Source organism: Protopterus annectens, chromosome 2.part0, assembly GCF_019279795.1.
Source record: "Protopterus annectens isolate FY-2018-M chromosome 2.part0, PAN1.0, whole genome shotgun sequence".
NCBI lineage: Eukaryota > Metazoa > Chordata > Ceratodontiformes > Protopteridae > Protopterus > Protopterus annectens.
In genome coordinates, this window is record NC_056728.1 from 1,302,701,812 (window position 1) to 1,302,718,399 (window position 16,588).

The 16,588-nt window shown below is 37.0% G+C and overlaps 1 protein-coding gene across 5 annotated transcripts in view; it reads right to left on the reverse strand.

Moving 5' to 3' along the window:
- Nucleotides 1-16,588, reverse strand: part of LOC122793456 (E3 ubiquitin-protein ligase RNF19A-like) — an 862,167-nt gene that overhangs the window by 67,345 nt on the left and 778,234 nt on the right. For all 5 annotated transcript variants that reach the window (XM_044061482.1, XM_044061481.1, XM_044061484.1 and 2 more), the window contains one exon: nt 149-280. In XM_044061482.1, coding sequence (XP_043917417.1) covers nt 149-280 — 132 coding nt within the window. The remainder of the gene's footprint in view (nt 1-148; nt 281-16,588) is intronic.

Here is a 16,588-nt window from a genome sequence, read left to right on the forward strand (position 1 = left end):
TTAAATATTGAGACCAAAGTAACTTGTGCAGGTGTTGCAGCATTCTGCGGCATCACAAGGACAGATTAGTACCTTTCATGTCATTTGGAAAGTGCCAAAGGCACCTTTCCATTTTCATGCTGACAGTCTGAGAGGCACATTTTCTTACATTTATTTAAATTATCTTCCTCAGCTAGTCTTCCTTCTGCTTGTTCCTTCTGCAGCCAACACCATCCATTGCGACAGATTGACAGGACCACTACACCATAAACGTAACTGAGCATCAAAGGCACACCGACACCTGTGAAAATAGACAGACAAAAGATGGCAATGATAGATAGAATATCCTGGAGAATGCGATCTGCATTATACAGTTTGACAACAACATGCATACATACATACATACGATATAGCTGTATTTGTTTTTATTGATTCTTACTTGCTACTAATATTTCTTTGAGAAAGCTTCAAGTCACTTCAGCTTCTAAATGAATCCATAACCTACTGGTTTATTTTACTGAATAATGAAATAGCATAGTTGGTTATGGAATCAGTAATTTTGTTACAGTTTGCTTACAAAGTTCTGGCCAGGGAAATCCAGTGTCTTCATCTCTGTGGTCCTCACAGTAAGTATGTGTCCCTCTATATGTGCACATGTGTATATAGGCATTTTTCTATGTATACATGTATGTGTACATACTGTATATGTGTATAAGTAAACAAGCAACATTTGTGTGTGTGTGTGTGTGTGTGTGTGTGTGTGTGTGTGTGTGTGTGTGTGTGTGTGTGTGTGTGTGTGTATATGTGTGTGTGTATACATGATCCACTATAACAAAGCATAACCCTACCCACAGCAAACAAGATGAGTTAAACTGGGTGGGTGATATTACTTACAAAGTGTTTTTTATGCAGGTAGCAAGTCCCCCCTACTAAGAGAAACCAGCAAAACTGAGAAAACTGCTGACACAACTGCACTCTAATACTAGAGCAGATAAATGTAAAAGCATTCTGGGACATGTAGATTCAAGAAGCTGAGGTTAGGGAGTTAGTATTCATGAATTTGCTATTTACTGAATGGTATATATCCATGCATGGGAGGGCTAAGTGTACGACAGACATTCTAAGTATCAACACTTTGACTGCCTGTCACACAAACTCAAATCTGTTTGAATGACAAATATTCAAAAACACAATACTTTGAATAAAAAAAAAAAAAAAGACTTTTTTTGCAGGGGGGCAAGCCCCCTTGTATCCCCACACTCCCAGCTAATTATATATACCAACTCCAAGATGGCAAAACAGTAGGGAAAGTCCCCAATTCTGTCTGTCACAATCTCGCACAACAGAATAGATAGCTAGTGTGTTCAATCAGCTGATTTTCAAACAGCATTTTTACAGTTAGATGGACAAAAACATTGAATTGATAAGTGAAACATATATGTAGAAGTTAAATTAATAGTTTTCTGGATATGAAACTTTAAAGATGTAGCTGGCAAATTATAGCAAAGTTACACCTTTTTTTTTTTTCCATCTGTTTAAAATAATGTTTTCAAAATAGAAATAGTAATTAGCAAATTACTTGTTTTACATATTGGTAGTCCTCGGACTAGGTTTCAGTGCATAAACAATGCTTTCTCAGCCCCGGGTCCCAAAATATTATAATCTCTCCTGTCTTCTCTTAATGATCATTCCTCTTATCCTATTTTCTGAGCAGAACTAAAAGCTCATTACATTACTCAAGGACATTGCAACTGCTCTCTTTCTGGTCATATAATGTAACCTCCTCCTACCCTGCTTCCTTCCACACAGCTTGCTTTGACACTACTTTTCATTCAGATATTTTTAGGATGTCAACTCTGATACTCACTCTGTATAAAATACACATATGTTTTGTGTTTTGCTAGTCACTGTGGATATAATGTCATGTATCCATTGTCTGTATACTGTCAAGCCATTACTGATATTTAGTTTTTATATACTACTTAATATCTAATAATTTAACTAGTATGTTTACCTACAGGGCTGTGACTGAAATAGTTTCAGTGGGGTCAGTGCTATACCCAAGTTAACACATCCAAAATAAATAAAAGTGTCTCTAACCTTATAAGAGCAATACCTAGGATTGTATGCTTTAGGGTAAGAGGAAACTGTACTAGAACAGATGACTGTGTTAAGCAAACATTAAAGTGCATTTCAAAACTAAGAAAAAGATGTCATTCAGGAAAATGTTGTAGAATTTTATGTAGGATTGTTTACTGACAGACTGAAATGTCATTATGAAAGATAAAAGTAAGGAAAGTGAAGTGGTTAGAAATGAACACCAGAAATCCCATTTAAAAAGAAAAAAGAACTTTCCATAATAATTTTACCCCTGTGAAAATTTTCTAAGATATTAGGAGAAATAAGCATTTCTGAGTAGAAAAGAATGTGAAAAAAGAGAGACAACTGAAGTACGTGTTAACTAGCAAGTGTTATTTTCTTACATTTATTCAGTACGTGTCAAAAAAAATGACTTCTACATTTTTAGTTCATTAAGTTTTCACAGTGCAGAAGCTATATGATTTAATAATTTATGTAGGATGTCATGTCCACAAACTTTCATCTAAAGAAAATATAATATACATAAATGGATATTACTATGGCTATACTATGGCTAGGCATAATATGGTCTCCGCAAATGCTTTCCTAGTATTGACCCTGTTCCCTTCTACATAACAAGGGGTTTTACAAATTTGGACAGTACTTTTATCGTGCAAGCTTGTTGGTGTAGGCATGAGCCAACCTGAAAAGCCGTAACATCTAGAAAGTTAATACATCAGGCACAACAGCGCAGATGAGATGAAAATGGATGGAAAATACTCTGGGAATCTGTGTCAATACTGCCCTGTAGCAAGAAATGATGAATTTGTTTTAAGGCTTGTGAATAACAGAAATTAGTTCCAGAAGTGGGAAGCTAAGAACGTATGCATGTATTGTATATTAAGTCCAATACTGAAACACACTGACAAGCATTATTTACAATGATTGATGCGTTAGTAGTATTTTGAATACTTTTGTTGGGGGGTCACTGTTTCCATCCTCTACATTATATTTTTGATCTCAGGGCTAATCTCTGACAGGTTAAGGCTGTAGGGCTTGCTTTATTTAATGTAGTCACACATCTTTACTGTGTGCTCCTGAAGATGGTAACCTGTTTCACTATACTATTTATTAGATTGTTTGCTGAAATGGTATCCTGGGTGTACACTGCTGCACACTTAAGGTGTCAGTTTGAGTTTTTGTAATGGCTATTGAATGTTTTCTAGAGAACTGAGTAGGTGAGGGGACATACCTAATTACAGGGCAGGTGTGGCACTGTCTTTTCTTTGTCACTATTATTTTGTCTATGTTTGTGTCTGACTCCAACGTTAAAATATTTCATTCAGATTTTGTTTATTATTCCTTAGTGTTCAATTCCCATATTTTCTGTGTGGTCACCAAATTTCTGAACTATTTTCTTTAGTCCGTACCCTGAGTTTTACTCCCTTTGTTAGCTTATGGACAATCTTTCTTCTACACTAACTGACTCTAAGTAAACCATACCTTACCCCACTTTTCCACTTCGGGTTAGCATTACTTATTTATTCTTCTTTCACCTGTAGTAAAATTTGATATTCCTAGTTAGATATCCTAATTTTATCAGCTCAGCAAATTTCTTCTTCAAATTGGATGACATTTTCTCTTCTGAATTTTATGTGTTAGCACTGCCAATACCTCATCAACACTCCACAAATGCCCACATTAACTCCTTCTCTGTATGTTTTATGGAATTCATTCATACGATTCATAGAAGTTTCAAGGTTCTTTAGTCTACTGGCCGTGAACACCTTGCCAGTACCCAACCTCAAGCTTTACTCCAGTGCCAGTATTTTTGGTACTTTTCTCACTGAATGAGAGGTCAGTTAGTCCTCAAATAAGTAGGAGAGCACCCATCCAGTCATCCAGGTTTAACTTAAATGAAGACATAGAATCACACTGTTTAACCTACACAGGATGTTTACTCCAGAGAAGGGGGGGGGGCAATGGATGATGAATCCATTTCATTCTGTTCAGGTGAAAGTTCATGTCTCTACTTTTCATGTTAGCTGTGCTGTTTGTGTTACTGAAATATATGAGATCTAAGACCACTATGTTTCTAATGGTATGGTAAGTGAGGTACAGATCACTCCTAAGGAATCTATAAGACACAGAGTATGGGGACAAGATACTTAGTCTCTCTTGATAACTAAGTTCTTAAGATCAGAGATTGTTTTGCTAAGAACTGCTGGAGGTTTTTAAGTTTGTTGAGCTGTCATATGAGATACGTACTGAATCGAGACTGGTACTCTGTAAGAGGTCAGATCTTTGCAGGATATAGGAGAAGAATAACATCTCTGGATCTAGATAAAATACTTTTGGCTACTAGTTGAGTTAATTAGAAGGATTTCTTGACAACAGTTGCTACATGAGAATGAAAGTAGAGGAAGCTGTTGACCCACGTACCCAGATCCCTAACTTCCTTTTCTGTTTTGTAAAGGTATATCATTTATATTGTGCAATGTGGGTAACTTCTGTTTTCTGAAAGAAACAATATTGTACTTTTTAGTGTTCAGTTTAAGACAATTTTCCATACACAAGGTATTAACTAAGGTAATCTCTTTCTGAAGGGTACAATTATCTGAAAGAGTTTTAACAATTGTACCCAATTTCTGGTTTTCTGCAAATCTGGTTAACCAGAGGTCCAAGTTATCAATACTGAGATCAGAGAAGTAGATCCCAAATGAGAGAGGACTCAGCACCAATCCCTAGGAGACTCCACTGGTTGTCTTAGCAGTATTTGAAGAGGTACCTGGCGCATGAACTTTGTGGGTTCTCTCATTCAGTCAATTGGCATTCTACCTTGCCACTTAATCTAAGTTGAAGGATGACAGTTTCCGTACAGTTCTGGCATGAGGTGTACATGAAATGCTTTGGCCAGATCAAGATAAGCTGCATGAACTGCCTGATCACTGTCAAGAGCTCATGTGACCCTCTCCATGAGATTAACAACATTTAACAGGCATGATCTCTCTTTGGTGAAGACAGACTGTTGGATGTCAAACTTAATGCGATTTTTAATATCATAATTGATGGGATCAGTTATTATACACTCCATAGCTTTACAAATATATCTCATAAGGATGAGTGGTCTGTAATTCCCAGTGTCAGTTTTAGGGCCACCATTGAGAAGGGGTATTACCACAGCAGAGCATCCAGGATTTGGGTACATAGCCTGTGGCCAGGCTTAGGTTAAACAATTTAATGAGATGTTCGGTGACAATCTGTTTGTCATTGTTTAATAACACCCCAGGTGTCTTATTGAGACCCACAGAGCAAGTGTTTTTGGTTTGAGATAATACCTTATGAACATGACCTTTAGTAATGATGGGTTAAAAAGGAAACTTAGGAATTACACTCAGCATTTCTCTGAACCTCTCCTTAATGAGACCCCAACAATCCCAACGCAAATGCCACTGCTAATATTTCAGGAAACAAGATCTCTGCAAACTTCATCCACAAAACACCTATTCCAAATTAAAGAAAGATTTGTAGTTATCTTTTGCTTCAGAAGCTAATCTGTGTTTATGGGTTACTTTTCTAGTCCTTAGTGCATTTTTCATTTTCTTGGTAACATTTTTTATACTTTCCGTATTCTGATGTATTCTTACCTTACTGTGCAGTTTAAGGCGTTTACTCTCTTGTTATAAAGTTTGTTTATGCCTGTTGAATACCAGGGGGTTGTTTTTAAATCCCCCATTGTATTTGGCCCTAGTTCAGGCAGCTATGTCTATGTAGTTGACTAAGTGGGCATAAAACTTCTCAGTGACATAGGCTGCTGTGTCTATATCAATGGTAGTAACGTCATGCAAACATTGAGAGATTTCATCATATATCTGACCAAGGGAAGTCCTATTTATCAAATCCAAAAATCTCTGGGTATACTGTACATTAGATGCATAGGTGTGCCAGTCTATGGCTAGGCAATTGAAGTCACCTAGGATTATGGAGTTATTCCTTATAAGAATTTATTGTAAAACTTCCTGGAATCTAACATGATTATATGGACATATGGAGGGGGTTCAGCAGCCGACTATAAGCTGGTAGCTTGTCTTGTCTATGATAAAATGAAGTTCTAGGAATTTAGTTTGAGGGTGTCCGGGTATCAGTCTAGGTAAGTGGTAGTCCTGGACAAATATAGAAATACCACCACAGTTTCCACCAGACTCAAGGACATGAGAATTGCAAAACCCAGCAATGGAGGGGAATGCTTTCTTTTCATTTAAACCGAATTTCTGTAATTACACATACATGGACATGTTACAGATGCAGGAGCATCTCAAGATTAGGCAATTTGAAAATGAGACTCCTGACATTGAGAACAGCCACTTTAATGTGGTCCAATTTAGGGTTTAAACAATTTGCTAAATTGCAATGTCCATTAGATGGTCTAAAAAGGCACCATGGGGGAGACAAGATTTTAGTCAAAATGAAGAAACCCTTGAACAAGAGATGGAGGTCATTCTTTGCAAAAACAAGTAGGACAATCTTCTCATTCTAGGCTGATGTATACTGGATCTCCCCTGGAATGACACCAGCTATTAAGCCAGTTATTTACTTTTTATACCTAGACCATGTACTTGAAGGAAGGATTCCACTAAGGACCAGGGCCTTACCTGCAGCCATCACATGACTAGACAGTTCTGATATGCCACACTGCATGTCCAGCAGGTTGTTGTGCCCCCTTGGGTCATTTACTTCCACATGGATCACCACCATGTCATAATCAAACTTGTCTCAGGAAATGGTCCTGAGGGCCCTTCTAATGTCCATGATCCTGGTACACAAGAGGCAGCTGACGTTAACAATATCATTATCCAGTCTGGTGAGTCGGGAATCAGTATGCCGGAGAAATAAGCCACCGATTATGCTGACTTGTTGTTGTAGGGGTGCATGGAGTAAGTGGGTTGAGGGACTTCCACTGAAGCCTGTTTTTACAAATTCTAGGAAGCTTCGGAAAGGATCTTTTGGTGTCAGCATATGACATTTTAGTGTGTTCTGACAGAAAATGTGGTAGTGGTTGAGAAAATGCTGTGCCTGTGTGATGCTCACTGTGTATTAATGCTTGTGAGAGAGATGTCTCCATGATAGCTACATATTTATATGTCACAGACAAACTTCTGTGTTAAATAGGAGTTCATTATCAGTAAGCATGAGGCAGTTAGCACACTGCTTTAGGATTCCAAGTACTAGGAAGCTGGCAATGGAAAAGGAGCAAGGTTGTTGGCCCTCCATATTTTCCAGTGGTTTAAGTGTTACCTATAAAAGTGCACAAAGAAACAAAATATTACCTGGCTATGTGGTGTCAATACAGTGACATGCAGTGCACTGATACTCCCAGTGCAGCTAGAAGTCAATTAGGACAGTACAGTGACACAGTGCACTGATACTCCCAGTGCAGCTAGAAGTCAGTTAGAGCAGCCAAGCTAATATAAGCATAAGCTGATTTGGCCCTGGGTGCAACTGAGCAAGTGACAAACCAGGGAAAAATGATGGCTTGGTAGAAGAAAAATGAACATACGCTCACTACCCGGTATTCACTTACAACTACAGAAACTCGTTGTTTGGCTGTATAACAAACAGCAATAAAATAAAACAAAAGAAACAAAAGAACCAACCAGCAAACAACTCAGGATGAGCTAGTGGTGCTCAGGCACTTAGAAAATGGCAGCAACTAAACTTCTGTCACAAGAATAACTATTACAGTTTTCAAGATGGCCCCCAATAAATGGCTAAACAAACTCTAAAAGTTAAAGTAAAACATAATGCAAAAAGAATCAGTTCCAGCAACAAAAACTGCAAAATGCAATCAAGTGCAATATTGGTTTTGCTTCCTGAGTATAGAGATACTCAGAAAAATTATCAGTTTGGGTTTATAATGTTTCTACAATACGTGGCTTTACAGTAGTCTTACCAGAAATTATAGTAATAGCATACTGGGCCATGTTATAAATAGCAATTAAATAAAACAAAATAGGCAAGAGAACCAACCAGCAAACACTTTTGGAAGAGTGAATAATGCTCAGACACTTAGAAAATGGCCACTATTAACCTTCTGTCACAAGAATAACTACTGTAGTTTTGAAGATGGCTAGCAACACCTGGCTAAACAACTCTTTTTAATACTTTTCTATCTTTTCTTAACTCCCCGTTGTCTTCCAGTATCATCTCCTCCACTTCAGAATTCCTCATCTTTTCTTAGTGTCCATACCTTAAATCTCTCAACCATGTCTCAGTTCTCCATTCCTACACCACTTGGTATCGCAACATTCCTCATTCTCCCTCTCTGTAGGATTCTAACAAATTCACGTACTTCACCAGACATTTAGACTTTAAGCATATGGGACATTATTTGTTAGCCACCTTAACTCCTTATTTACCACCACATAAAATCTGCATACCTCTTATAGGTTCATAGGTTAGTACTAAGCTAACTGCCCTTGTGAGCCATTTTAAGCTTAGCCAATTATCCCTTGTGAGACTCAAGCCCTGCACCTTGTGTTTATAATGCAAACACCTTAACCATTAGGCCACCCTCCCAACAAACTGAGAGGCGCACGAATTCTAGACAAAGTGAAACACAGTGGGGAGACAGATTTTTAAATACAGATGTTATAAGCTGAGAAAGATGATAGAATATTAGATTTGGCATTAGCATGCATTATCTGTCATTATATAGTGACTTCAGTCTTCAATGATTTGCCAGAAAACCATGACTTTTTAAGGACTACATCAAAAATATAACATGAAAATCTGGACATTCTGTGAAATTCTGGACAGCTGAGAGGTATGCCCAACTGGCAGAACCATTCCACTATTATACTAGTATCCATAAAGCATGTCAGATTTGGACAGACAAGTGGATTGCTGGATAAATAACTACAAAATCCTTTAAAATTTTCATCTGCTGTCTACCCAAATTCCTTACACACTTCTCCGGGGGATAATGAAAGAAGGAAACCACTGCCTCTCAGTATCACCCCCTCTACTGAAGAATACCCCATCAGACTCTGGAATCACACCATCAAAAGTGCCACCTCAGTTCTGCAATGCCTGCAAAAATCCATCACAGTTGAGACCTGTATAAATTACTCTTGTCTGACATTATATTCATAACTGAGTTCTTGCTAAAATTATGAAGTTCATGATTATTTGATCACATCCTCCAATTCAAAATTGTTTGGTCATCTGACAGAAAAGGAAACTGAAGTTTCCTTCCTAGCAGATAAATCATGTTAAGCTACTGAAATGGCCAGAGATGAATCTTCTTCCACAGACTTCCCTGAATGGACTAATATATATATAATCTGGAATGGTGATCTGAGCCCATAACTGCCAAGCAAATTAAGTAACCCAGTTTTGTCACATTTAGTGATTATACCAGGCCCAGTCCAATACCTGTAAATCACAATGAGTTGGTTTTGGTCATTAGCAGAAAGAAGTATACACCTGTACAGTTTTTCTAAATGCTTCAGTGATCGCTGTCTAATCGTGACAAGATGATTCTTCGAAACTATTATCTCCCCACGCTAATAATCTGCAGGCATATGCCATCTTCAGAACAGTCTGTACCACTTTATATCCTGACATTTCAGACTTGGTGTTCATATTACTCAACCCAGGTGTGAAAATTGTCTTTGTAGCAGCCTTGTACAAGTTCAAGGAAAAATACATCCAATTAGAAAACAGGAAATCTAAAAGTAACACGACATCCATAATCATATTTAACATCATGTCTAATGTTAAAGAAACTGGCAAAACCTGGTGCAAGTGAAAATATTTAGACTTAACAGATTTCAGAGAATATCTATTGCTGTAACATGGTTAGAGAACAGAAATTAAATAAAGCAAGGCAACATAGATTAGAAACTGTCAGAAGTCATTATTCATTTAGTACAAACATTTATGGATAGAAATTAAATTAGTGACTGGAGATTCTACCTTATTCACAACAACACTTCACCCAGTCACCATTATCCTCTGTTTTCTTCCACTACTGACTGAGGATTTAAGTAATCCTTACATGGGATTCAGGCTATAAAAGAAATGACTTGGATCCTTGCTGCACATACAGATGTCTTGTAGGTAAGTTTCTCCATAAAACTATTTCAAAAAGACTTGTTAAGAGACTTCTACTCCATCTGACAGATAAAGGACCGCAAAGACCAGTATCCCACACCCTGCATTCCATAGAGTTGATTTAACTTTTATGGTTACTCCACTGGCATGTTTTGTCATTCCTTATTCCACTGAGTTATTCCTCAAACATGATAGCTAGCAGTAATTTCTCCAGTAACAAAAACTTACAAGCCTGATTCCCTGGGTGACTCTTACCCTGTCACCTCATTAACATTTAATATAATTCAGAGGGTTTGAAGGGGAAATACTTTTTGACATGCTACACTTCATTTCTAAAGTGCCACAGGGCTTGATAATGGGTCTTTTGCTATTTATTATCTTCTTTTGAGAGATAAGAGATGATGACCACTTGTGAGTGATAAACTATGCAGATGACTAAAGGAAGGAAGCTTTGTTAATCCACCAAAGAGTCAGTAATGCTATAAGGGGTCTAGACACATTATGAGTATCTAATACTCTCATATTCACTGTAAAGAAATATTGTTAGCATCCCATGCTTTGGGAAGAACACTGAATTTTAGTTATAAAATTAGTGATTGGACATTCAAAACAGACACACTGCCACAGATACTCTGACTGCACTTGTACACAACAGTATTAGATCTCATCAAAATACTTGCAGTGTTTAGGAAGCTGGGTGGGACAGTTCATCCAAAATGCCTGTACAGTATTTATGAAGGTGTGTGGGCTAACTCAACCAAAATATCTGCACAGTGTTTAGGAGGGTATTTGGGATAGCTCATCCTAGATGGGTGTGTGGGATTACTCATTCAGTAACAAACAAAATATCAAGATAATTCATAATAACAATTATTTCTCATTTGTGTCACTGTTTTTCTCTATGTAAAATGTTCATACCTCTTAACTGTCCAGATTTTCAAAAAATGTCTAAAATGTTGCCCCATAATTTGGTAGGTTGCTTATTAATTTTGTGGTCTTCATATGAGGCCCACTCTACATCAGCTGATTCATCTCTATCGGGAGGAGCAGTGACTCCACTCTGAGAGCCTCCCTGACTATTGAACTTCTCACTCTGTCATGAGCAGTAAAGCCCAGCAACCCAGAAAAAATACCCTATTTCTGTCTCTTATATTAATTTTCTCACTCCTCAGAGCTTGTGACCTAACTCAGGATGGGGCCATACAGTGAGCTGTAAACTGAAATCGTGATTCTTGTGTCAGTTCTCACACTACCACCAGTCTGACACAGTGCCACCTCTGTACCCACCCTCAGATCAATCCCTGATCCAAATGAACGGTATCAATGATCTGAAATTTGAACTCACATATGTGACTAGTTGCAGCACCATGTTTTTATAAAACATTAAGTGTATTACTCAAATACTGGCAGCTTCCACAACCTATAAAAAATACATGCATTCTTGTTTCAAAATTTAAAAAAAATGGTTACACTGATATAATTACAGGCGTTATATCTATATTTTATTGTCCGTTATCTGTTAACAATAGTTGCACCAAGTGACCTAGTAAAATGGGTTAAGTTGCTAGTGGATTATGAAAATGTCTGAATATAAACTTGGGAACATTCCATACAACTTCTTCTGTTCTGTTGTTGGTTAGCAAAACTGACCATCTGTAATGTAATACTTTCTCACCTGATTACTATTATTAGATTAAGTAAAAATGTAGCTGTTATTTGAAGCCATTCCCAGCAACACACATACACATCACTGGTAGTTTCCTCAGTGACAATGTTGAAATACCTTGCATATGGTAACACCTCTCTGGAATAAAACTCATTAATGCATTTGCTGTCTACCTCACTAACTGATTATAATGATATAAAGCATACTGGCAAAATTCCGTGACCCTTCCATGACTTACATAAAAAAGAACAAAGAGTTGTTTTACAGTTAGGCAGACTCAGCCAGCACTGTATGAATCAAAGACTCAGTTATTGAAAGGCATCTCCATTCCTGCTTCCTGACAAAAGCTTTGTCAGTGAGCCGGAGAAGCATGAACCTTCTACAACCTGAACTCAGCTTCCTGCCCACATAATGACACTGTATCAGAAGCCAGTTTGGAGTAAGCCAAGAGTGGTGGAACTCCTTCCCTTTTTATTTTTTTTTAAATAATTTATTCCATTTTCAATCTTAGAGCTTGCTTCTTTATAAATTCTTTGTAGTGGTTTTTTTTTTACTGCTGGATAGGCTAAAATACACAAGTTGTAGTACACCTAATAAAAATGTTAAAATGCCCCAGAGTCATTTGTTTTCTTTTTCAATTAAGCTTTATTTCAGTGATAAGAGTGTGAAAAATTAGACTTCAGAGTTCTTCAGATCACTTTCAGATTAACTTTTTGCTCTGATATATAAAGGCAAGGACACTGGAACATGAAGCCATAGGCATAGGGTTGCCACCTATCTGTATTTTTCCCAGACTATCCAGAAATCAAATGGATTGTCTGGTAGCCTGAAAAGCACTGTTCAAACTCTGGTACCAGCAGATTTACTATGCTTTTTTGTAGAAATGTATTAGTAAATTGGAAGATTTACTAATGCTTTTCTGTAAAATAAAAAAGCATTGGAAATCAGGAAAAGAGGACATTCCTTCTCCACCTGACAAGCCTCTGATGTCACAAAATGGGTGGAAAGAGGGTGGAGAGAGGGGTTGAGATGGGTGGGCTTTGAAGAGGTGCAAGTAGTATGTTGACAACCCTACTTAGGCATGACGTGCGTTGGAAGTGGATGAAGGCTATTGTTTTAGGCCAGTCAATCAGGAACTGGTTCTTGCTAGATTTATGAATATTTATATTTATGTAGCTGAGATCAGTCACAGCCTTGTAATCATACTTGTCCCCAGGCTGGGAAAATTCTCCAATCAGGCAGCTGACTTTATAGCCAATGGGTGAGAGAAAAAGAGGAGACTACTTTGCATGTTGCCTTTGACTTGTCCTAAGGAACTCCAGACTTCAGCCATCCATTCTTTTTAGTGCAGATACTAAATTATCATATTTGTGTGAGTTTTCAAAGTACAGTTTAAATACAGCATGCATAACTTAATTCAGCGTAGGTTTACCCCGGGTATCACTTCTGTGTCACTGTTAGACAGAGGCACAGTATACTAACCTCGAAAAAGGGCATAGCAAAATTAATTTAAAATGGGTGGCGAAAGCCAAGCATACTCTGGCTAGGCTTATAAATGCCCTAGGGCAGATAGCCTAGTATGAACTTATGAACCTATGAACCATAATTACTGCAATTAGAGTTACTATTATAAAGTATATTGATTGTTTACTGTATAAATTTGCTGGTAGGCCTGCTTTTATGGGAATGTGAAAATCACAGTTATGTTCAACAATTGTTATAAAGCTATCTCATTTATTCAGTCTGCCAAGAGACACATGAAACAATGTGTATATAAAAATAATACAAAGTTAGTACAAAACTTTTTTTTATGTTTTTTTTGAGTAAGCATAAGCTTTAAAATCACATATTCAAAAGGACACATTCATGAGAACAATCAATTCACATAGGAAATTACAAAAAACATACTTGGAGAAAACCATCTTGAAAAGGTCTTATTGTAAAAATGTCCCAAATTCAGTCTGCAGCCAAAACCTGCAGACTGAGGTTGTTCAGCTTCATCCACTTAAAATCTTGCAGTTCTCTCCACAACACTTTCAAACTTTTCACAGGGTTTCTATTGCTTTTTGCACAGAAGGTCCCCATTTTGCCAGCTGAGAGATAATGTCCCTACTTTTCTGAAAATACTGGAAACACATTTTGGTCATGACACCCCAGCAATATCCATTGCCTTCAGCAGTATCATCTCACTCTCACTCATATCAGCTAGTAACTTTCACAACAACTTCATCTTCAGATCCATTTAAATTACAGGCTCCAGTCTGTAAAAATGCACCAATGTCACATGTAGTAGCATGTTTGTATTGGTTTATTTGTAATTTTGAGAAGAGGTTTAGTTGAGTGACTTTGCAGAGTATCTGTTGTCCCTGATATTATTCTTTCTATTTAATAAAGTATGTAATAATTTACTTTTAAAAATTAAAATATAAAAGCTCACAATTTCACTACAACTGCTAGATCACTACTACACATGATGAAAAAATAAAGAAAAAGAAATAGAAACTGACAGAACACTGAGTAGTTTCCTACCAGTCTAAATATACACCTAGGTGCTCCTAGTTATTCTGTTTTACAGCCTTCTGATGTTATAGCACAGTAAAACCAGATGACAAACTTGGTCCATTAGTTTTGCCATACAGTGAAAGCATCAAGCTTTTACCTGATACCAACATTCAGGCAGGTGGCATGGTCATATATGGCATTGTACTAATGACATCTAACCATACCTTTCAGCTCTACCACATTATGAGGAGAGTATGTTTCTGATTTTCGACATGCAGAAACACTGACATTCAAAACACCAATTTCTACATTTCAAAAAATAATCACATAAAAAATTTAAAAAGAAAGAAAGAAAGAAACTAAACCAATAGAAAAAGGAAAGAAGCCAGTTTTCTTTACAGACGACATTGCTCAACAAACTCTATTCTCATTTCAAAGTACCTAATTTGTCTAAACAGTAACACTTTTAGAGAAAGAGACTTTGCTAAGGTTACGTGTCAGTCTACAGATAGGGGCAATGTTAGGGTTAGGGAGAGTTGATACATATAAATAAGGTGTGGAACATATAAGTAAGGTGCATGGGGTTTATTTGTGTGTGCTAATCCTAAATCAAACCCCATCTCAACATATTACTGGACCAAAAAACATTTCCTTACGAGTATTACTACACCAAACATGTAAAGACATGCAGACACACACACACACAAACACACACACACACACACACACACACACACACACACACACACACACACACACACACACTCGCACTGCACAAGGTATTACCTAATTTACCCCTAACTCTAACCATAAATCCCAAGCTCTTGGACAGACACAACAAAATATATATACCTACACACACACACACACACACACACACACACACACACACACACACACACACACACACACACACTTTGTTGATGAAGTAAATGTTCAACAATGACAACGTGCATGGAACCTTATAAGGAGCACTTCCCATTTTGTGTCTGAAAAAGTCTATTTCCATGTTGTTCCAGATTGAAAGGGTTTGTCACTCATTAACTCTTGATAATTTATTTAAAATATATCCGTGCTACTACTGAATCATTAATTAATTAATTAATTAATTAATTAATTGATTAATTAATTAATTAATTAATTAATTAAAATAACTTTTTAATAAGAATGCAGTGACATATTTAACTATGCTTTGAGTTTAATATTTGGAGATGCTAAGTGGTCCACATTTTGTGCATCTATTCTACATTATAAGAGATAGTGTTCCACATTTTATTGTATTAACATCGTTGGACAGTATCATTTGTGACAACATTTTGTAAACATACAAAAAAATAAACAAACAAAACTTGGAAGCCTATACAGTGCCCTGGGGTTGTCATGACACAATGTTTCATCATTTTACCCCTTAATATAACTTGGTGAATTACTGCACATTACAACTAAATGTCTGTATCTTTCTTCAAAAGTTTCTCCAAAGTACAGTCAACAATGACAATATTCCTTCTATCAATTCCCATTAACAGATCAATGCTCTAGGTCACAAGTAGTCTTCTTCTCCATTTTTAAATAATGCAAAGGTATTTGTGCAACTTCTTTAATGAGTGCTTAGAAGGTCTGATTAGAGATTCAACTATTTTGTCACAAAATGAGAGGAAGAACAAAAGCATCATTCGCATCTTTGCAATGTATAACTATCAAAATGGTTCCAAATTGCTGCTGCTGCAGGACCAGAACATGTTATTATATCATTAAATATGCTCCCTTACTTTTCACACTCTAGGAGGGATACAATGTAATGCTGAAAGTGTTATTTTTTCCTAAAAAAAATTTCAAATAAGAATAACACTAGAGTGACCACTAGAAGTCACAAGATTACTAATAGAGGCAAAACAGAAAGATGGAATTGTACAGCCCATGCACAGAAAAGCTTGTAATTCACACATGATGGAAGGTGAGGTCTCATAGGCAATGGCATGTCAGCCAGTTATACCAGTACAGTGGTGATTAAGTTATTTTTCAGCATTCCATTTATTTTCCTTCTTCTTTAGTTATTTAACAATGCCCAGTCATGGAAGTTAGCAAGTAATTGTGCCTAGGATTGTGTACTAGTATTGCAGCCAAAAAGCATTTTGTAATATTGGTACAGGCTGCTTAAATGAGCCATACTGACCAGTGGCAGTGCTGATGGGGTCCCTTCAGCTATCCCAGGCCCTAGGCAGCTGTCTAGAGCACCTTGTGCTAGAT